Genomic DNA, 23,484 nt, shown 5'->3' with positions numbered 1-23,484 from the left:
GTAAAATATGCCATATTTGTTTTTCTGTAACATTTTCTAACAAAACTTTAAACTTTTATCCACCTTTTTTTTAAACTAGTTAGTGTTCATTTTGGGCTGATGCTGATATTTAATTTTAAAGCCTTTATCAGCTGATATCGATAATTCTGCTGATATCATCATCTATGTGTCCATCGTCCAATATTTTAGGTCTTTGTGTACTAATTTTATACAGGTTTTAATGTGTGGAATCTTTTTGTAATCTTGTTTATTTTCTACTTTTTAAGCTCCTTAAAAAGGTCCCTGGACGTGTTCAAATTACGTAAGTGCAATACATTTGAGTCTCAGTTATACAGCTATCACTTGCTTGGATGTTTCAGTTCATAATTTCTGTCTAGACCATGGTTTAAACCACAGTTTTGTACCCTGCAGAGACTGAACACGTGAGTCTGTCGCACTTACAACTGGCCCAGAACATGAGGGACGAAGCCAAGAAACTGGAAGATTTCAGAGAAAAGCAAAAAGAGGCGCGAAAAAAGGTTGGTTGTTTTTATCAGAAGTGTGATGCACTGAAGAGATGATGGAATCTACCCAACAAAAATGATACTGATGATGAGACGTGGTGTTGTTATTTAGATAGAACAACAGATGGATGCTCTTCACAAACAGAAGGCTTCACAGTTCAAGAAGACGATGGATGTAAGTAAAAGACGAAAGCCTTTCCTACAAAACACATCTCTGTTCCTTTTCCTGTAATGTGTTATTGATAAACTGAGCTGATGATCATCACAGTGAGATATCTGTCAAACATTTAAAGGTAGAAAAGTCACAGTTTCAAGCGGGCTTTCTAGGTCACGTTCAAGGTAGCTAAAGTGAAATGAAAACCATAAGTATTTAAGCAAAATAACACCAGCAGATTGTCCACTGGTGAGTCACACTGGAGGAGTTTCAGTTGTGTTGTGAAAATGCCTTTCTTATCCTTTCCCTGTTCTTCCTCTTTGGAGGGAGGAAGTTGTGTTGACCAGCCTGGGAAGTGAACCACCGTGTGTCATTTAACACCATGACAATCCTCGCCAAAAGAAGAAGTCCTTGTCATGCATGACTTAAATGAACATAAATATTAGTGTTTGGTGCTGAAGAAGCTGATGGCAGCAGACTGAATTGCTTTGTTTGGTGGATGTTTTGCTTTGCAAATGTTGTGGTGATGAGCAATCAGTTTGTGATGATTAATCTAATATTAACTGTGGTGACCTCCCCAGTCAAAGAAGACGTACGATCAGAAGTGCAGAGACAAAGAAGAAGCAGATCAGAACATGAACCGAAACACCAACAACACCAAGCACATGGAGAAGGTACACAGGCATCACTGGTGTCCACACTTTAAATTAAACATGTTAGTTTAAAGAAAGAAGGAAAGAAAGAAAGAAAGAAAGAAAGCAGTAGAATATGGTGATGTTCAAAAACTGAAAAATATAAGCAAATATATGTAAATAATGTGTTTTTAATTACTATTTGTAAAAAAAAAAAAAAAAAAAACCTGATGTTTAATATGGATGTTATGTATGGTTTTGAACAAAATCAATGAAAAAAATAACTATTTAGATGGGATCTAAATAATTACTTTTTTCTTTTATTTTACTAGATATGATCTATAATTTAACAAAACAGGAAAATCCATACATCTAACAGTTAAGACAATTATTGACTGTTCTTTAATCCTTAATATACATATTTTTTTCTTTAAAAGAACAGCAATATCTGTAAAATGTATTTTTTAATTTATATATAGCAAAAAAAGTGTAATTTGCAGTCAAACACTGTAAAATAATTTTATTTAAACAGTTTGTAATTGTTATTTTGCAAATTTTAGCCGCTCTGGTAAATTACAGATAATAAAATCACAGAAAAAAACATTAATTTGCATATAAACCATACAAAGCAGAACAAAACTGCATTTGTACTGCTATTCAGTTATGTATTTTTATCAGTTATGTTTTGTTTCATGCATACTTTATTTAACCAGAAACGTCTCATGTAGATATAATATCTCTTCTTCCAGGAAGTCCTGATCAAAACAAATGTACAAACAGTTTCTTATGAACAATTTAAACATCCCAGAAATATTCAAAATCTCAAATATTCATTGGTTCAAGCTTCTCAATTGGGAGGATACACTATTTTTTTTGGTTTTTTTTGCTTTTTATTATTGAAAACTGAACAACAACAATAATAATGAAATATTAAGTAAAGCCCTAAACAAGATGTGAATCCTACATTATTGACCTTAAAGAAAACTATAGCAGTACTGGGAGGCTTTTTTCTACATCAGAGGTTAACAGACTGCCAGAGTGGAGAAGGTGGCTTCAAACAGTGATTATTGATTTTACATGTGGTGTTCTTTTAATCAACAAAAGCATTTAAGAGTGGGTAGACTTTAGGAAGTCTTAGCATTTATCTTGTCTGAATTCAAGTTGTGAGAAAGAAATTTGGAGTATTTTGGAAAAAACAGACATCATGATTTCCACAGCAGGGATGGAGGTTTGCTCTTTCATGAGTCTTATCTCACTGCCGTAGGTTTAACCAAATAATGCTGCTGCTGTTTGCACTTTATTAACTCTGTACTTAGACTTCCATTTACTGTGTGTGTCAATTCATTTATCCCAGAAAAGCACGAGATTAACAGTTTAAGAAAACCTCATGTGTTTTTTTGTATGTGTTATTTGATCTGAGCTAGCTTTTTTTTTATTTAAACTTTACCACCATCATCTTTCAGCTCTATTCAAAAGCTCAGCAGGCCAAACAGAATGCAGACGAAGCAGGTAAGGACTGCATTAATAAATATAGTGCTTTAATCTGCGTTGCTTTACATAGGTTACTGGTGCAGATTTAGTTTTAACCTCGGTATCAACACAGTGATCGGACAACCGAGCATCCTCTCCAGTGTATTTTTAGCATCAAGCTCTGAAATTACTGCATTCTGGTGAATTTTATTGCATCAATTCATTCTTTTTCGGAATTGATTTATAAATTAAAAAGTCTTGATTTACTCTTCTGTACAAAAACCTCTATAAATGTACACATGGCACCTCGTAATGACTATGAAACATGAATAGATTTTTATGAATTTATAAAACTCTGGATCTGTAAAAGCTCGGATGTGACTCAGCAGGATTTCCACTCATGTTCAAAATTTTCTGCATATTCAGGACACATGCATGTCTGACATAGTGAAGCAAAATGACCCTATCAGAGGCTTTGTTGCATCTATGGACCAATGTTATAGTAATATTGAGGGGCATGTATCATCTGCATGATATCTGAAATCTACAGTTATGTCTTTCATGTACAGCTATGTAGTTACACTATATACAGTCTATGGCTGAGACCAATATCAGATCATTTCCACCCCTTTCCTCCAAGCTGTCATCACTTTACCACCACTGAATTTGTTATACAGTAGATGTAGTAGGTGTCTTTAAAGATGAATTCTGATCACTTTTCATCCCTGAACTTTTCCTGAAGTGCCTCAGATTTTGACTCTGTTCGTTCCTTTTCCTCACAGAGCTGCATGCATGACTGGACATGATTTAATACTGTCTCGATGTATGAGTTATTGTTGTGGTCAGTGCATGGTGTGTGGGTATTTATCATGTTTACACTGTGCTTCACTGGCAGACAGGTTATATCAGCAGAATGTGGCCACAATGGGAAAGACTAGGGACGACTGGATGAAGGAGCACATTAAGGCCTGTGAGGTGAGACCGTGAGTCACTGCTGAAGCTGAAATGTATCATGTAAATGAGCTCATGTCACTCTTATGTTTTCATCATAGATGTTTGAAAAACAGTCAGTGGAGCGCATCAACTTTTTGAGGAACACGGTGTGGACTCACCTCAACCAGCTTTCCCAGCAATGTGTGACCAGTGACGAGGTAAAGACACGAAACTTTAAAGCTGCTGTAACAAATATTTTTTTTTTTTTTTTTGTAAAAGTTATTTTTTTGGCCTTTTATCAGCTTTTATTGGATAGGTGCAGTGTGAGAGAGACAGGAAACAGGAGAAGAGTCAGGGGAAGACATGCAGCAAAGGGCCGCGAGCGGGAATCGAACCCAGGCCAGCTGCGTCGGGGACCAGCCCCTTTACACGGGTCACCTGCTCAACGCGTTGAGCTATACGGGCACCCTGTAACAAATATTTTATATCTATATTACGAACCTCAGAGCCTACCAGCGGGTTTTGAAGCTTATGTTTTGAAAAATTGTCAGATTGCACCATTTTTAGAGTGACTAATTGTAAACACAGAAAGAATACAGTGGTCCCTCGTCTATCGTGGGGGTTAGGTTCCAGACCCCCCTGCAACAGGCAAATATCTGCGAAGTAGCACCCATATTTAATGTATTATTTATATGTATTTTAAGGCTTTATAAACCCTCCTCACACTCTTATAAACACTTCTATGCTCTCAACCCTGTAAGACCCAAATATTATATATATATATATATATATATATATATATATATATATATATATATATATATATATATATATATATATATATATATATATATATATATATATGTATGTATTATTTGCTAATTAAAAAAATTTCTCTATATATATATAAATTGCAAAGAAATGCAGAAATTATTTATTTTTTATATATATATATATATATATATATATATATATATATATATATATATATATTAAAAAAAATAATTTCTGCATTTAATTAATTTTTTAGTTTTATTTTTGTATTTTTTTTGTATTGTTTTCAATTTTTTAGGCTAGAAAATGCTTATTTTATTGCCAAAATAATAAAAATAATCAAAATGATAAATAGATAAAAATAGCTATATACCACAAAATCCTGCAATATAGTGAAAAATCCACGATACCAAATACAATTTTTAAATCCGCGAAAGTGAACCGTGATATGGCGAGGGACCACTGTAGTTAGATTTCTAACTTTAGGATGATCCTCAAACTACTCACATCGTTCTATTGAGAAATTCAATCAAACCTAAGTTTAAAATTGTGACATTTCATCAAAATTACTTTATTCTACATGTCTCATTAACAAAAATGAGCTATTTGTTCTAACTGAATTCTGTAAAAAGCAAAAATTTCTGCAGTCCTCTGTGCAACTGGGAAGCTATTACTGACTCAGTTGAACCAACGGTCATGTGACAAAAATTCTGAAACATTTCGACTGAACTGCAGGCAGTGTTTACAGAAAGCAGACAGGAGACACGCATCGAAACAAATGATCCATAGTGTGTAGTATCACAATTTTTCCAGTATTAGTAGCACATATGGACACTTGGAAGTGCTGGTCTGAGGTTTATTTTATCTTTTGTTTGATTTATGAAATAAAAGACAGTCAAAAAAAAGGCATTATTGAATTTTCTCTACTTGTAGTCGTGGTTGTGCTGTTTCCATAGAGTTGTAAGACTTCACAATGCAAATAAAACAAACAAAAAACAAGCCCACAAATGTAAAATTGTGACAGGAACAAGACACGACAAAAGGTTATTAAGCCCATGGAATGAGCATGCAAAATGTGAAAATGGTCCCTCATAACACCATTTTAGCATCTTTCCACTCATTGTTGTGGTTTTACAGCTTGTACCTTTGCTGCTTGGGGTTTTTCTCATTGGTCTTACTGGGCAGCTGTTTTCAGTGAAAGAACTCTGATAAACCCAGTGTTCACTCTCAGCCCTGTACCAAACAGCAGGCAATTATCTGCTGAACATAATGAAGCATTTCGCAGCTGAAGTTGGCGGAGACCCAACCAAACAAAAAAGAGTAAATATTGGACTTATGAGCACAAACTAAATGAATGGAGACATTTGCGTTAACAGCTTTGTAAGGTATGTCAGTGGGTGGCCAAAAAACAAACAAAAAAAAACTATTAATGCAGGTTTAGAATCCAACCAGGAAATAAAAGTTATATTATTATTAATCTCAGTTTAAAAAAACCTCCCTGGACAAACATTTAAGTGTATCTGAAGTCATAGATTAACTAGACTTTTGACCTTATTTTTACTCTCTGTGCATGTGTGTGTGTTTCTTTGTGTGTGTGTCGTAGCTGTATGAGGAAGTGAGGAAGTCGCTGGAACAGTGTAACATCCAGGAAGATCTCGAACACTTTGTAAACCTCAGGCGGACTGGCGACAAACCACCAGGTGTGAACGCAGCAACAATTCATCGACAACGTTGTGACATTAACAATTAACCAGTGCTGGAATGCAAACTGTGGGAGGCGGTTATCAGACAACACACAAGCACACACTGTTTCACCTGCTACCGGTGAATGTAAATGGTGTCTGTCTTCCTCTTTAACAGCTGCTGTTGTGTATGAGAACTTCTACAGTGGTCAGAAGTCTCCAACTGCAGCTCCTCCCTCCCGACTGCCTCCACCTATCACCAGGTAAACAAGAGAAGGACTGAAGGGGAAATGCCACCCGTCTGTTAACACATCTGTCTATTGATTTCATTGTTCAGTTTGTTCTACTTTTATAGAGCACTAAAGGCACAGTTGTGATTGTTTTCCTTGTTTTTTTGAATTTGCAGGAGGGGACCACTACCCGAGCCAACACAGAACAGTAGGGGTATGTTTTTCTTTCCACCTTAACCCTCCTGTCGTCCTGCGGGTCAAATTGATCTGTTTTAAAGTTTGAAAATGTGGGGAAAAATATATATATTTTCAGTAAAAAACTTCCACATTTTCAACATTTTTGGGAAATGTTTGATCATTTTTGGGTGGAAAAAAATAAATGTTTAAAAAAAATGTTTCTTTAAGAACATTCAGAAAAAAATCAGATTTTTTTCTGAATGTTCTTAAAGAAAATATTAGAAGTTTCACTGATATATATGGAATCACTTTAGACATTTTTAGGATTTTTTTTGGAAGATTTTTACTCATTGTTTTAAAATATTTACTTTTTTTTATTTCTTGCCAAATTTGGGGATTTAAAAAAAAATTTAACATTTAAGGAAAACTTTTAAGGAATTTTTGGAATTTTCTTCCTGAAGATTTTGCAAATTTTTATAAATTTGGGCAATTTTTTTTGCTGAATTTTTGGATTTTTTTTCAGAGAAAGGAACAATATTTTTGGTGCCCGTAAATGAGGAGTGCACCCACTACCTCAGATTTTCTCCATATCATACTTCGATTATGGCAAATTTATTGGAAACATGCATTTCTAAAGTAGAATATGAGCTATGTCAATACACATATAAGCCACAACACTAAAACATCATGCCTGAAATTTTGTTTCCCCACCTTGTGCTGCCAAAACAGACCCACCAGGGCATGGATTTGTACCTTTGGGGTGTCCTGGGGTTTCTAGCTGGCAGCAAATCGTTTGATTCCCGTGGGTTGTGGAGTGGATCGGACTTGTTCCAACAGCTCCGACAAATGCTTGATTAGATATGGATCTGGGGAGTTTAAAGGCCGATGTCCAGAGCTCTTGGTCGGGTTCCTCGAGCAGTTTTTTCAGGATGCATTGTTCTGCTGTGGGAGGCTGATGCTGTGAGGGTGTTTGCTTGTTCGGCAACAGTGTTGAGGTGTCAAAGTAACATTCACACGGGTGTCAGGATCCAGGTCTCCAAGGAGAATGTTGTGTTGTAAAGTAATGGCGTTCACATTACCTGTCATTGGTTTTAGTGTTGTGGCTGATCTGTGTTTGTGTGAAACAAAAGGTGTTTGTATGCTTTCATGCTTAAAAACTGTGCCGTTTTTGTGTTTTTCTTCTGTTATAGATACACTCTACTCAACGGTGCAGGACGCCGGCTACAGTCTCATCCAGTACTAACACACACAGATCCACTGGTGGACTTATTGTACATGTTGTGCTGCACAGACAGCAAGTTTAATGGCTGTATGGGATTACTTCCTCCTTTGTGAGTCCTTGTAAACATAAGGTCAGGCAGAAAATGTGTGTCATAACTGTGTGCATAAAAAGTTTCAGATGAGGTTATGTTGATGTTTTGAACTTATCACTGTGTTATAAACAGTAGAGGAAATATCATATACATATATTATATATTTTAATATAATATTTAAATCCTGAAAATATGAAAGAATTGTGTATTTGTCAAGGTCAAAACAGATTAAAAACAGGATTTCTGCTTCATATTTTGATGAAATTGACACTTAAAAGTGATCAAGCATACACCTAAAACAGCGGTCTATCGAATTACTGTATAAACTGAATGAATCCGTCCACTGTCCCGACACAGAGGCTGTCAACTATTGTGTGTGTCTTCGGGGCTCTTTCTTCTACATAACTACATTATAGTTTATTTTCAGGTTTGTATTTATTTTTAAATTTAGCACACTTGCAACGGTGATTCACAAAATCAAGCAAGTTCTCATCTGTTTACTTGTTTTCATTTCCTCCATGTTGTGAAAGTAGCGTGTCAGCTGACAGATATCTTGTGATGGAAAGGGCCCCTTGAAATTGCAACACTTGGCCTGTTTTCTTAAGTCTCCAAAGTCCTGTAACTTTCAAGTTTTCTGCTCTACATTGACATTCTAGTAATCCACATACATGTGTGATGAGGAGTTTTTGCACTTTGTTTTTTCTTTATTTTTACTGAAAATGCACAATTTGTAGAAATGTATGCTTTTGAGATTGCAGAAGTAAATATTCTCCACTGCACCTTTTCAAAGTCCATAATATTCCAAACCCTATCAAATAACTTGATCTGCGTTATTACATCACACAGGATAGTATCTCATGGAAATGTGCTTGTTTGACATTTTTGGACAAGCAAACATTTCATCCAAACAGTGCCTACAAATAAATAAGTTGTTCTTGAACACCAAAAGGAAAATTAGCTTTTGCAATAATGCATTCAACAAAAACAGTAATAGAGTAACATTCTGCTGTTCAAGAAGTAAGTACACTTTGGAGCTGATATTGCCCTCTTTAGCATAATTATCCATGATCTCTGACATCCACTTATTGAAAAAAATCAAAACTCTTCAGTGCAAAAATTCTCCAGTTCCAAGGTGTTTGAGGGTGTGACCATTTCAATTCACTCCACAACATTTCAGTGGGTTTAAATGTAGGCCTGGCCAAAGCCCAACATTTCTTCTTTTTGAGCTATTCCTTTGCTGGATTTATTGTGTGTAGGTCATTATCCTGTTACAAGCTCCACCTCTGGTTCAAATTCAACTTTCAGATAGTTGTTTTTAGCCTTTTCCTGAGGCCAAAGAACATTCATCTGACCAGAGCGCATTTTTCCAAAAACCCAGCACTTCTCCTGTATGTTCACATAACTTCACTCTAGTTTTGTAATAATTTTCTTTTTGGACAGCAAAAGTTGCTTTCTAATGAATCCCTTCCTGATTGTAGACTCATCACTTTGACACATACAGCTGCAAGAGTTACCTGCAGATCCTGTGATGAAACTTCAGGGTTTTTGGAGATTGTATTTGCATCGAACACTCTGCTTTTTGGGCTGAGTTTGCAGCATCAGTCAGTCCTGGACAAACTGACAGCTTGTTAAGAATCTATGCCACTTGTAGATGATTTTCCACTGTAATAATTAACTTAAGGTAACTGATTCATCTCATATTGGTGATAGTTTTTAGATCCCTTGCCAGGTTGAGGTAGCTAGCCCTTTTGTTTCTTGAGGAGCTCTTTAAATCTTGGCTTGATGAAACCACAGACTTCAGTAGCTAATAGAACAGTAGCCGCTAGGTTTTAGAGGTTTAAATAAGACAAGCTCAATCTGACAACACTTAAGCATGTTCCAATAATTGGTACCTAATCTGGATCACTTGATTCTAATTTTATGGATTTAAAGAGTGTCATTTGTTTGAGTATATCACCTTTATCTGTAGGCACTGTGTCAAAGAGAATCAAATATGTCAAAAAGCCAACATTTCCCATGAGTTGTACTTTCATTATGTATATATTATTGAAGATGTTATTTTGACTGTCAATCATGACACGATGAACATCTCAAATAAAAACAAAGACAGCTTTATTTCCACTACATTTGGCATCATCATTATTGTCTCATTTGTTATTTCTTCCAGTTAAATTTGAGCATGTCTTTATACATTTCCTATTATACAGTCCTCCTCAATGTGAGTTAAGAGTTCCTGGAAACCACCAGTTCATCTTTAGGACACCCACATCATCCAGTGGGTGACAGTGTGTCTGCAGGCGTTCATCTTGAGTACTGAAGTCCTTCAGGACACCTGAAGGCCTGCTCGTAGTAGATGTAGTTGATTGTGAAAGAAAGGGTGTTCTGGTTCTTCAGCGGCAGCCTGTGGTGGTTCACTGTTACACAGTATGCTCTGATTTGATCAGATCAAGAATCATCTGGATGGTCGTCTCACCTATATCAGACAGACAATCAGATCCATTATTGGAAACCTGTTATTTTTACCTGGAGACTGTTTGATCTTACATGGTACCTTGGAAATGTACACCTTATAAGTTTGCTTTAAAATGAAAAAATGGATCATTGTTCCTCAAAAAAAAACTGTTTAGCTTGAGGCCAATTTTAGTGACAGTATGATCATAAATTCCACCTAGGATTATATGAAGGAAAAGACAGGCATTACTCCACAAAAGAGACAGCATCAATACACCAGAGCCTCAGCACTGTCCTACAGGCGGCCATCTGTTCCTAGTCAAGATATATTTTCTTTAAAAGAAAGGACACAACTTCAACTTGACTGGTTGTTGGAGGCAAACTACCAGCAAGTTTATTTCTAGTTTTAGTTTTATGCAGCTCACTTCAAATCGTCATGTGTTTACCTTCCAGATTCATCTGAGGATTCTCCAACTTCTTTTCAAGCAAAGAGTCCATCAGCTTCCTCAGGTGTTTGAAGATCACACCGATCCGCACAGGAGCCTTTTAAAGGCGATAGCAAAGAAAGTTTAGTTGTACAGCACCCTTCAGCAACAAGGCAATTTAAAAAGTCAGGAGAATAAAATCTGAAAGCTGCCTCCTTGAGTTTGGTTTTGACTCTGGACAGTGGGCAGACCTGAGATGGCTCATAACAGTAGGAGTTTCAGTTTCAGAATGCTAGACCAATGTATTTTTTTGGTCTTTTCTAAGTCCTGTTGAACTGTTTTAGTTACTGACAAACTATTAAGAACAACACAAATTAAACAGACATGAGAAAAAGATCCAATCCATCGATCTACAAAGTCAAGTTTTCCAGGACACACACTCTGCTGCTAAAGGATGTGACAGAAAAGGAAATGACAGATGAATTCATTGACAGTTTTGATGCCACACTGAACCAATCCGGGAGCAGCTCTCTGTGATCTCTGACCTGGAAGTGGATCCATCCGTCCAGAGTGATGAGTCTCTCTCTGTGCTGAATATCGATGTCGCCTCCGAACAGCAGCATGGGGAAAGGAGATATCAGAGTGGTGTCTCGCAGGTAGATCTTCGTGTATTTCACCTGTGGACCAACATTTGTTAACACCACTGTAAAACACTGATGAAAACACCACCAACATGCTCCATCCGTACCTTCTCCTGGTACAGCAGCCAGCCGTGTGTCTGCAGGTTGCGGTTAACAGATGAGGGGTGAACCTGAGCCTTCCCTTGAGGCGTCTCCACCGTGCAGGCGACTCGCTCCAGGACGTCCACAGACGGGGTGCACAGGACTCGGCCCACGCTGTCGTAGAGTCCTGCCGTCAGCACCGCGTTCAGGATGGAGATCTGCTGCTTGGACAGCGAGGACGTCTGCTGCTTGGATCGAGACGAGGAGGAGGAGCGAGACGACCAGAAACCCACCTGCTCCATCATCTTCATCAGCTCGCGCTTCACATCCTGCACGGAAGATGGCGTCAAGTAGAGGGATTAGTTTGAAAGAAGCGAATCCTTGGTGAGAACATGCATCTATGTGGATCTGATATGTTACCTCTATTGTAATAAGAGCTGTTCGATTGAGAAAGTGTTTCCTACAGTAGGACATTTCTGTTCTCTGTCCTTCCGTCTGTGAGTTCTTCCACCTAAAAGAATAAAGAAAGTCATGACAAAATGAACCCTGACGCTAATAATTGATATAAATACCAAAAATGTCGGTTTTTGAGAGAAGTAGTAGCGTTATTTGTCCTGTCCTCCCTGTCTGTCTCTACTATAGCTATGAAATAAAGACCACAAAAAGAAAAAAAAAACACAAAAAACCACAAATGGTTATGTGTATTTGTTTTCATAGATTTTGTCATGTTGGTACTCTTCCTAACACTGAGAGAATTTCTGTAGTATTTACAAAACTTTTAAGATTTTTTAAGGCCTTTTAAACCACATAAGGTGCAATTTAATACATTTATCTAATTCATACTGGTCAGAGATTGACAGAAAACCAGTTCGGTCAATATGTTTGTTGGTACTTTTCAGCGCATTGTAAATAACAATAACTCATAGTTGCTGTACAATTAAATGATGAAAGGGAAGCAAAAGGGGAAGATATCTGATGCACACACAAGCCCCCTAAGCTTTTAAATTTGGAACAATGATCTCTGTAATTACTTTGGTTAGCAGAAGTCACAGTATTTGCTAAATGTTTCCTGTTGCTGACTGAAAAGATGCACAAAAATAGATTGAGCAACTTCCTTCATGTGTGGTCCACTTCTGCATCAGCCTCACTTGTTTTTATTGATGTATAATGTCACATGACAGCTCATAAATACATAAAAAATACATAACTGAGGTTAAAGGATGGCCAAAAAAATATTCTTGACTCTCAGATGCCATCTGAAGCCATTTTAGAGGGTCCGAATTTCACTGCTTCTTAAGGCTTTTCAGGACCTACAGGTACTTTTTCTGCTCATCTTCTACTACTTAATGGCTCCGTTTCTTTTGTCCAGTCACTCCACTGAAAACATCTCAGTGATATTAAATTGTTATTTGTGTGTGATCGATCTCAGAGACCTTTAAAAGTCCTAAACAGTCAAGTTTTCAGACTAGTCCGTACCCCAGATATGCATTGTATATGGTCAGATGATCAGAGTTGGATAATGCCAGTGCAGCTTTAGCCAGGTTAGCTTCCTCCTTTCTATTCATTGGTGTGGAGAAAGGAGATTTCTCTGTGATGGCTGCTGCAATGGTCGCCTGAAACGAAAAGGCTTTTTAAAATATTCACGAAGCATATGAAACAAATAACGGTTTAAAATACATAAAATGATGACACAAAGATGTAACAGTTAAACATTTACAAAGGACCACAGTGTTTGTTTTTTGAGTAATAAGGCAGAAGGACGTACTATGGGCTCCAGGCAGCCGAGGATGGCTCCATAGATGAGCATCTTTCCGATCTTCACGTTGACCGGCAGACTCGCCAGGTGGTGTCCCAGAGGGGTGAGGACGTGATTGTCTGGGTGACACGCTCCGATCTTCCTCAGCAGGTTGACGGCGTTACTAACCGACTGGGGCTGAGGAGCGTCCAGCGCTCGGCTCAGGAAGTCCTCCGGAGAGCCGTACTGACATTTCTACCAGACAGGAGCAAAACTGTTGGCATTCGAGTGAAAGTTTTATTTTTGTGGCGTGACTGAGAGTGATTTATATACCATAATATGAAGGCAGAGTTCCTCCAGTGGGACCCGCAGAATCTCTGGAATGGAGTAGTCCATGAAGGCATCAAACCTGAAGTGAAAGAGCAGAACAGGTCAGCTGAAGCAGGAATACAGTTTCTTTGTATATTCTCTGCTTTCTTGCTTCCATGTACATCTACAGACAGTGAGTGATGAGCTCCATACCTGTATTTTGGGTACAGTCTGAAGCAGAAGCCGTTTCGGACACGTCCTGCTCTCCCCTGCCTCTGCAGAGCGCTGGCTTTAGAAACAAACGTCTCCACCAGAGAACTCATCTGGCTGTTCTCATGGTACCTGAAAGACACAAGAAGAGAACAGAGATATGACTGTCAACAAACAGCTTCAGTTATGTTTTTCAATTGCAGTAACTATTACTCACGCTATTGGTATGTTTCTTAAAGGGGGAAATGTGATCTGCAGTCAGCCCGCCTTAATATCTCTGAATGAAATGTCTCATTCTCAGCAACTAGTGACTCAACTGTCATAAAATCAGGTGAAATATTAATTTCCCTGATCATGTAGCCAGATGACTTTGGTGAGATCCTGGAGCAACATCAATGCATTCAAACTTGCGCATTATCAACATTTTGTAAATTTGTAAAACTCTGCAATATAATTTTTTGGTGTCTGGAAAAATCTGTTAAGAGTCTGTGTTTTTGTACTTATGAAAGAATTTGTGTAATACACTTTTGTTTTTTGTTTTTTTTACATATAGAATAACTCTCTGTATCAATCCATCCATTTTCTATACACAGCTTAGTCCTCATTATGGTTGTGGGAGGCTGGAGTCTATCCCAGCTGGCTTAGGGAGAAGGTAGGTGACACTCTGGACAGGTCACCAGTCTATCACAGGGCTATAGAGACAAACAATCACTCACATTCACACCTACAGACAGTTTAGAGTCACCAGTTAACCTCAGCATGTTTTTGAACTGTGGGAGGAAGCCAGAGCACCCAGAGAAAACCCACGCATGCACAGGGAGAACATGCAAACTCCATGCAGAAAGATCCCAGGCCTGGATGTGAAGCAGGGATCTTCTAGCTGCAAGGCAACATTGCTAACCACCGAGCCACTGTGCAGCCATAACTCTGTGCAATATTGTTATATTCCACATTCACATACTTGCATACATTTCTTGTTTATTTTTATTTTTCTACTGATGCTCCCTATATTTTTGCACTACATCCTTTGCTGTCATTATTAATAAAGTGAAAAGTCTGAAAGTGAAATAAAATTTGGTCCAGACACTTTTGTTCAGGAGCTCTTACTTTTTTGCCTTGGTCTCCCTCTTCAGGAAGAGCTGTTGTAACTGCAGTGATGACTTTCTTTATTATTTAGTGCCATCATCTGGTCAAACTTCGTGACTTTATTTTCTGACCATATACCTACAAAACTAAAGACAGCCTCAGATGTACTTTGTATTTAGTGCTAATTATCAACTGCTACCATTTAGTTCAAAGCAGCTGCACCTTCTGGCTATTTGTCTTGTTTTTCTCGTTTCTTACCAAGATTAAACATGTTTTGCAGTGACGAACCAATTCCATTAATTTAGTTCTAAAGACAAACAGGACATCTAGTTGAACCTAAGATGGTATAACATAATGAAAATATAAATAAAACCAAGACTTGTCTGGTATTGTTTGGGAACTCTTACTTATTTTCTTTGGTCTTTCCAGTGTCGATGACAAACACAACGTCAGGAATAGTCACACCTGTCTCAGCAATGTTAGTCGACAACACAATCTGAAAGAGACACACATTATTTAAGAAAAGTTTAAACACACAGCAAAAATCAGCACAATAAATGAACACAATGTTAGAAAATTACTTCTTGAATCGCATCACATGTACTCGACTGCTTCAAATTCATATTTTTAAAATTTGTCACATTCTAATGTACCTTTCTAACTCCAGCTGGGGGCACTGTGAAGGCAGCAGCCTGATCCTTTGATGAGAGAGTCGAGTGGAGAGCAACAACCCTGTATCTAAAACATCAACAAAACTCAGAGTGAGACGGAGGGAAAAGGTCAAGTTAAATGTGCCTCACTATTTCTACTGTTTCCAAAGTTTGATGGGGTACACCAAAATAAAGTATATCATATATTAGTGTGTGAACGTCACCTGTTTTTGTCCCGGAACCTCTTGTCTGAGGAGACGAGATCATACAGCTGCTGGATGTGAGCCAGACCAGGCAGGAACACAAGAACGGCTCCGTCCACATCTGCAAACTGTGGGGATTTATCTACCAGAGACACACAGACATTTAATACACAGAACAAAACTAAAACCAGTATGAATCTGTTTTTAGTGCTGCCTGAGTCAGACAGTAGATGTTGTACCAAGGTAGTCGATGAGGTCGACCAGCAAGTCCATGTTGATCTTATTGGGATTCATGTACTGCAGCACCTGCCGAGTCCTGCTGCTGAAGTGGTCCAGGTCTGGACCGAGATCCCAGCCGGAGGACGAGTCCCTCACTATCACCTCCTGGAACAAAGAGCAGCACACAGATGGACTTTTATTTGGAATAATTTACGGTATGAAAACAATCCACTCAGTCTGTTGGTTAAAACCCATCTAAACAGGCACTACTGTGTCCGTCAACACCAATGTGTCCTGCAAAGGGAAATGTCCCTTTTATAGATATGCTATGACAGTTTTTAAAAAATGCAACAAATGCTTGTAGTAGCAGACCAGAGAATGACAAGAGAATCTGCAGCTTTCCTAAAGTTTACAGAGCTTTATGTGACTTTCAGCTTTGTTCAGCTGCCTGTTTACTTTGGTTCACTCTCACATGCTGTGTTCATTAAGAGAACCTGCTCAACACCACAAGGTCACTGTAAAGTTCTGTTTATCTGGTAAATTTAGCAGCTAAAGAGCCACATATTTCACCCAGGAGATGGTGGAGAGCTACAAAAGAGCGAAAAGAGAATAACACAACCCCTACACTAATTGTTGCTGGAAATGTGGGTATTTACTAACGTAGCTATGAAGACAACAGCAACAAATAAGATTTAAAATAATACCAGAATATACAATGATTAGAAACAAAAAATACATAGAGCAGGTTACATATACAAGTAACGTACCAACACCAGATATAGAACTTTTGTATACCTGGTGCTGCAATGTCTTGCCCCCTTTCTGTGTGACAGAGATGCTGACTTCTTCTTCTTCTTCTTCCACAATTTTCTGGCTGTACTCCGAGTCCTTCTCCAGAATGTATCCTGTCTGCTCCACTATGTCTTCTAAATGAAACACCTGGAAACAAAAGCACAGAAGCTTGAAAATCCTCTTGGTCGTATCTTTGATTCTTGGTTGTGTTACTTTCTGCTTAACCCGTCTTCACTCTGCTTAATATATGCAACTTGGCATGTACAGGCTGCTGAGGAGTGGTACCCATCTGGTTCCGCATCCTGCTTGTAGTCCTGATTGACTGATTTGAAACTAAAGGCCTAGTTTCTCTTCACCTAACCTGTGATTGTTTGGACTGCTGCTCAGCTGTCTGCTCCAATCAAGTTGCAACAATCGGGTTTAAAAGTGCATCAAATCTGACAGTCAAAGCTGCTGTGATATTAACTGAAGAGTCTACCACCGTGCCTGCTGTTCTTTCAGACTTTCATACCTTGTTAAATGTTTTCTGGTAGTCTTGTCTGCTGCTGATTATTTGACAAATCGAACTAGAATCTCATCTGTGTCCTGGAACTTGGACAAGCTTAGTTTACACCCATATACTCCCGTTATACTAGAGTTTTGCTTGTTAAAAATTTGCAGCAGTAATGCTGTATCTGTGTTTTGGTTTGGGTTGCAAGTTTAGTTGTTCATTTACTGTTTTCTTTTGTAGCTTTCTTCAATGAATTGTCTCATTTGGTAGCAGCCACTGGCCCTGCTTCTTTGCAGTTTTGCCTTTTTTGTCATACTAATATACTGACAAGCAATAAATAATTGTCGAGCTGATAAGAACTGTTTGTATGTTGCCTCCCTTTATGCTAGCAGAGCAACATTTTCAACTGTCACAGGCAAAAATGCACTTTCAAAAGCCTTTCAAATAGACAGCAGGACAGTAAAATGAGATTCGATATACAATAAACACAAACTCCAACTCTTACCTCGACTGGGAACGTTCTGCCAGGAATAGTGATCACTGGGCAGCGGTTGAAGTAGTTGGAGAACTTGTGACAGTCCACTGTGGCGCTCATGAGGATCAGCTGCAGGTCGGATCTCCTCATGACGACGTCTTTCAAGATGGTGAGCAGGAAGTCCGACTGGACGCTGCGCTCGTGGACCTGAGAGGGCCGCAGTTGAATATATCAGCCTGACAGTGGAAACGATGCTTGGAGAAGCTATTTAATCTGCTAATGCTGTGTTTGATCAGGAGCTGTCACCTCGTCTACGATGATGTGGGTCAGAGAGCTCAGGTGTCTGTCATGCTGCAGCTTCCTGAGCAGAACTCCAGTAGTACAGTAGAGCAGACGGGTCCAGTCACCAGACTGATTCTCCATCCGGATCTGGTATCCGCACAGCGACGACTGAAGTCAACATGAAATACAGTCATTAATACAGGTGGCAGTGAAAGAGATAATAACAGTGTTTTACACTAAAGGCCCACAAGCTGTAAAATGTTAAAAATGCATCTTCACCTTGGATCCTGGTCCGTCCTCACAGCCCATCTCCTGGCTCACTCTGCAGGCCAGGCTCATGGCAGATATCCTGCGGGGCTGAGTCACCACGATGTTGCAGGACTGTGTTGCTTTACCTCCAGTCAACAGCTCCTCCAGCAGGAACTGAGGGATCTGAGTGCTCTTCCCACTGCCCGTCTCACCAGCTACCACCACCACCGGGTGGCGCTGCAGAGCCTCCAGGACACGATGTCGATGTTGAAACACAGGCAGTTGCTCTCGCTCTGCCTTAAAGTTAAGATCCTCATTAAATCACATGTCTGTTTTTAAAGCAAACTGCATTATAAGGAAAATGTAAAGTGCATCTACCTTCAGTTTTTGGGCGAGTGGTGATTTCTTCAGCTTCATTAAAAGCTCTCTGGCTGCCTCAAGTGCTCCTTCCCTCCTCCCTCCTGTTTTCTCACTCTTGTCCTCCACTTCTTCTCCTCGCTCCCCAATATCCAGACTGGCCAGGCTCTCCCAGGATTCCTCAGGCTCTTCGTCGTCCGCCCCACTCTGCCCCAGCTGCTCCTGGGATGCAGAGTTTTGCCCTCGACTCTGGTTCTGCTGCTGTTTGAGTCTGGTCAGGAGGCGGGAGATGAACTGGTCTCGAGGTTTGTTGGCAGCAGTGCGGCTCTCTTCCTGCTGCAGCTGCTCGCTGTCTCTCCACTCCAGCCACACATCTCTGTAGGTTGGAGGAAGGAGCTGGTGTACTGACTGAACAAAACAATGAGAAGGGACGGGAAAGAATTCACTGCTGACACAAAGATAGGTGTGGCTAAAACTGGAGCAAAAACTGGCAAAACTGTTGCATCCTGCTCTGAACACAAATTACCTGTCCTTTCACCAGGTTGTAAAGCGCCAGTGTGGCTGCTAGGTGTTGAGCCTGCATGCTGTCCTCAGTCAGGATGGTAGGACAAACTTCCAGAACATCATCTACCCTCTGAACACGCACTCTGATGCATACAAAGATATCATATGAACACAAAATATTTCTAAATTCACTCATTAGAATTCACTAATTCTTTAGTCCAGGTGGCACAAATGTTATAGCACAGTAAAAACTACAATTTTCCATTATTTTATGTGCCATCACACAGTAACACACAACAGAATCCATGTGTGTGTAAATGGTAGTAGCTGTGTGGGTGAACCACAGAAAAACACACTCATACTTACTTGCATCTCCAATATCGACCAGCAGCAACTTTGTGAAAAGCCGGCGGTGGGCTTTTGGGTAGGTTCTTTCGGACCCAGTCGATGAGGAACTGTTTGGGAGACTTTCCGGTCCAGCTGCGAGCCGTGTAGTCAAAGTTGCGAATGTCCTTTGGCTCGTTCTTTTTAACAACTGCAAAGAGAAATGTAGAAAAAAGGTCGGCAACGAAACCTGTCTCAAACAGAAGCCACTGAAAACTGCAGGTTGTCCTCAAAAGACTCTAAAAACATGGTTGGAACATAATGAAAATAGTTGTTTCTTATTTGAAGTGTTGAAAACTAATGGATTAATGGATCTAATGTAAGAAATTTGTCAGGATCATGGATCAAGTTTCTTCACCTGTGTGTCTGACGCTATGTTTGTTTGATGCTTCTGTGCCACATTAACATCCTAAATGTCTCTTCCTTACACACTTAAATGATGGCATTTCTTGTGCTTTTGGATCATCTGTACCCTTTGACATTTCTGGAGGTTTTAACGATTAATCCACATCATGTGAGCAGAGGTCAGAAAACAACATTTAAAAATAGTACAGCAGGAGGACAAACTACAGCATCTGTTACAGTGGTACTATGCAGTATATTAAACTTCAACCATCAGATCAAACCTTAAAGCTACTGCTTAAATTTGGTATTGACTACATCCTGTAAAAACACTCAGAACCTGTGACTCTGACTCGGATCAGAACGTACCTTTCTCTTTAGGAGGGACCTTCTCAGCCTGTTCAAACAAACTGAAGCCGAGAACCTCTTTTTCCTCACTGACAGGGAGAGTTTTCTTTTCTTTTTGAGGTGCGTCCACCACTTTTATGGCTGGATTGAACATGGGATGGGACTCCAGTTGCTTCATTTCTGTGAAGACAAAACACAGAGAAAATGTTGGTGAAATGACACAATGAGAAATGATACATGTGATCTGTTTATTTTTGTGTTTATTCTGTTTTAATATTCCAATTCATTTACATTTTATATTCCACTGTTTATTTTTTCCCTTGTGTCATTTAAGAGGAAAGTAATGAAATCACATTTGATAAAGGTGACTCAAAAGTTACATATTTCTATGCAATCACGCACCTTGCTGGATGATGCGTATTCGGTCCTGTGCCGACCTCTGTCCTGCTTTGTCTCCTTTGGTCTTGGCAGCAGCTGCCATTTCTTTAGTGTCATACAGTTGAGCAGTAAGGATCAAATACCTGTCATTCTACACAGCAGAAAATAATACACGCTATTATCGGACAACTACACCAGGCTGTATAGTTAGTGACATTTACTTTACCAGACTGTCACAACTTTCTAACTCTATACAAAAGCAGATTGTTTTTAGCGATAGTTCAATACATTGAGAAACACACTATCTCGCTGACAGCTATGGGAATACTGATGCCACTTTCATATCCGTCTGTTAAATATGATGCAGCTTGTTAGATTAGCTTAGCATAAAGACTGAAAACGGGGAAACAGCTAGCCTCACTCTATCTGCCGACCAGTACGATAATATTTGCTAATTTACATGTTAATTTAAAGTTAATCTAATCAACAAAAAAGCAGAAAAACTCATCTAACTCTTGGTACGACAACAGGCTTCCCTTAAAGGCAGACTTTTTGAATAAATAATTCCACTCAGCTTTAAATTGCTTTAGTTTTACTTACTGGATCAAACTTTTCATCAAGCTCAGGATTGTGTCTCTTCTTGCCTCCTTCCTCTTCCTCCTCCTCTTCTTCTTCTTCGCTGCTTTGCTCCGCGTATCTTAAGATCCAGTCCTTCATGCTCGCAGCTTCATCCTTCTCAGTGACCTGGCAAACAACACACACATTTAAAAGCTTTGTGACAAAACACGGAAATCAGTCCAGCTGACTTACACTTCGGCAAGCAAGCACACAAACCTTGGATGTCTCTTTGTGGGTGTTGTTGGGAGCTTTGGGGCTCTGGGCTACAGGTTTCTGCTGGACAGGAGGCTGAAATCGAGGCCGACTCTTCTGACTCTCCTCCTGCATCTGCTGGCTAAAACCATCCGGCAGCTCCTCTGGTAAAACAGACAATAAATTCACAATTTCACTTTAAAGAACTAATATGATGATGATGATGATGATCAAATGACTGCTGATGCTCTGTTACCATCGTTAAGGTTGAGGCAGAGCCAGTCGAGAGCAGAGTGGAGATCTCCTCCGTACAGCACACTACTCTTCATCGCCTCCTCGATGTGCTCTCTCTTAAAGTTGAACTTCTGCAGCGCTGTGTACAGGTCCTGCAAGCACATTCAGATGAAAAAACAATCTGTCACAGCACCAAATCTACATGTGTACTAATGTTGTGAATCATCAGAGGAGTATTTTTATCTTTACCAGCAATTTCTTGCTCGTAAGTCTGCCTGATATCGGCCCTTTGTCCCCATTCTCCTGTCTGAAGTCATTAATCAGTTTGATGATCTTCTTCTCCAGGTCAGCTTGGATGGAAACCTGAGTTGACAGGTCAAATCACATTCACTGTCAACGTTTGTAATGTTTTCCAGCATGAAACACACTTGACAAAACGGATGACACTTCGTGAAAAATACTTACTTTAAGAATTGACTTGTCTGAGACCCCACCTGTATCAACCTGGGCGGTGTTGGCGAGACTGTAGGTCTTTGGAGCTGATATTAGAACAAAATAGAATGATATACTTTGTTAGAGACACCTTTTATTGTGTTGACTGCAAATTATATCCTCCCACTTTGCTAATTTGTTGAATTACTTGTGAATTGATGTGTAATTATCATTTTATATTTATATTTGATGTGTAATAATTATTTCTGAATTTATTGTAATTACTCAGGTGATGATCAGCTGTGATATAAGGAAATATAGGGACTCAGACGTGTAGGACAAGGCAGCAGTACAGTCTTTGACCTCACATTAGGTGCAATGGTATCTTGTTCAGAGAGAAAAAAAATCAGCCCAATGAAAGCCACAGAATGCATTGACAATAATAATAAATATGAGTCAAATTATTATAGAAATAAAACCTCAATAGCCAAGCTGAGTCTGTTATTTATACAACAAATCTTAGAAAGCTGCAGTGCTCTCCAGTAAAGAAATAAGACTGGCCTTAAAAATTTACATGTCAAGATTAGAGACCTGATAATATTATACTGAATGCAAATTTACCTGACTAAATAAAATACTAACATTAGGACTGTAAAATATTATCTAACAAATTACCTGACAAATGCAGATTATTATTATCCAGCTTAAGACTCTAAAAAGCAAGTCAGATACACACAATACACTTCAAACCACAGGTGACCAAATTTCAATGTTTGTTTACAAACCTGACCTATAAAACAACAACAACAAAAAACAATCACATATCTGGAAAGCAACCAAACCACATTATTCTTTATCCTGTTAAATCACAAGTGGTGACTGCGAGGAGTACAAAAGGGTTCCATATGAAAAGTTTAGGCATTAAATCTGATCAGTCCTGAAGCCTTTTGCTCATACTAACAGCACATAGACTGTTTAATAAATATACAGTTTATGTAACAGCACAGCAGACATTAAAGGTGTGGTAAAGTCATTGCTTACTGCCTAATAGCTACTGATCGCCGACCACAAACCATATGACAACCTATGCAGCTGTTCAACACTGCAGGTATCTACACACACACAGATGTTTCTCAATACAATGGAACTACAAAAGATATAAACACAATGTGGAGTGAATTTACTGCGCTGTCTGCTATCTCCACCTTTAGATTTGCTCTCTTTGCCTGGTTTGGCAGGTTTGTTGCCTCCTGTCTGTTTCATCGGCTCCTCCGCCACGCCGGTCCCCGCTGCGGTGGCTCCAGTCCTGCCCGCTGCTGCTGCTCCTCCTGCCGGGGCCACCGGACCGGCCGCCTGCCCTGCCGACTTCTTCTTCTTTCCGCCCATTAGCTCACCAAATCTATGCCTGTTTGTGGCTCCCTTACGTTGTTATATGATGCCAGGTCATCTGCGAGCTGCTGGTTAGCTGGCTAGAGAGCAGAAACAACGCTGTGATGTGTTTCTCCACTCCTCTGCTTTTGGACCACACG

The 23,484-nt window shown here is 39.2% G+C and overlaps 2 protein-coding genes across 2 annotated transcripts in view; one reads left to right on the top strand and one right to left on the bottom strand.

Annotated features, from left to right (window-relative positions):
* The window catches only part of pstpip2 (proline-serine-threonine phosphatase interacting protein 2), a 17,126-nt gene extending 7,143 nt beyond the window's left edge, over positions 1-9,983 (top strand). Inside the window, exons 4-14 of the mRNA XM_023264628.3 lie at positions 267-301; positions 412-518; positions 616-678; positions 1,239-1,331; positions 2,753-2,798; positions 3,655-3,734; positions 3,812-3,910; positions 6,070-6,166; positions 6,327-6,411; positions 6,555-6,592; positions 7,746-9,983. Of these exons, the coding sequence (XP_023120396.1) occupies positions 267-301; positions 412-518; positions 616-678; positions 1,239-1,331; positions 2,753-2,798; positions 3,655-3,734; positions 3,812-3,910; positions 6,070-6,166; positions 6,327-6,411; positions 6,555-6,592; positions 7,746-7,798 (796 nt within the window). The 3' untranslated portion in view covers positions 7,799-9,983. The remainder of the gene's footprint in view (positions 1-266; positions 302-411; positions 519-615; positions 679-1,238; positions 1,332-2,752; positions 2,799-3,654; positions 3,735-3,811; positions 3,911-6,069; positions 6,167-6,326; positions 6,412-6,554; positions 6,593-7,745) is intronic.
* dhx29 (DEAH (Asp-Glu-Ala-His) box polypeptide 29) lies at positions 9,964-23,484 on the bottom strand. The gene is made up of 28 exons (XM_023264626.3): positions 23,161-23,484; positions 21,989-22,062; positions 21,773-21,886; positions 21,546-21,675; positions 21,314-21,453; positions 21,080-21,223; positions 20,504-20,630; positions 20,123-20,281; positions 19,394-19,562; positions 19,050-19,170; positions 18,545-18,931; positions 18,197-18,463; positions 17,942-18,085; positions 17,666-17,842; positions 16,674-16,817; positions 15,899-16,043; positions 15,681-15,801; positions 15,460-15,544; positions 15,214-15,302; positions 13,724-13,852; positions 13,535-13,610; positions 13,232-13,456; positions 12,943-13,079; positions 11,887-11,977; positions 11,493-11,795; positions 11,290-11,421; positions 10,766-10,862; positions 9,964-10,341 (listed from the first exon to the last, which is right to left on the bottom strand). Exons 1-28 carry the CDS (start codon positions 23,339-23,341, stop codon positions 10,286-10,288), a joined length of 4,164 nt encoding a protein of 1,387 aa, XP_023120394.2. The 5' UTR covers positions 23,342-23,484; the 3' UTR covers positions 9,964-10,285.

Source organism: Amphiprion ocellaris, chromosome 17 (assembly GCF_022539595.1).
Source record: "Amphiprion ocellaris isolate individual 3 ecotype Okinawa chromosome 17, ASM2253959v1, whole genome shotgun sequence".
Taxonomy (NCBI): Eukaryota; Metazoa; Chordata; class Actinopteri; family Pomacentridae; genus Amphiprion; species Amphiprion ocellaris.
The sequence above is the reverse complement of the archived record's forward strand: the minus strand, read 5'-3'. Positions and strand labels throughout refer to the sequence as shown.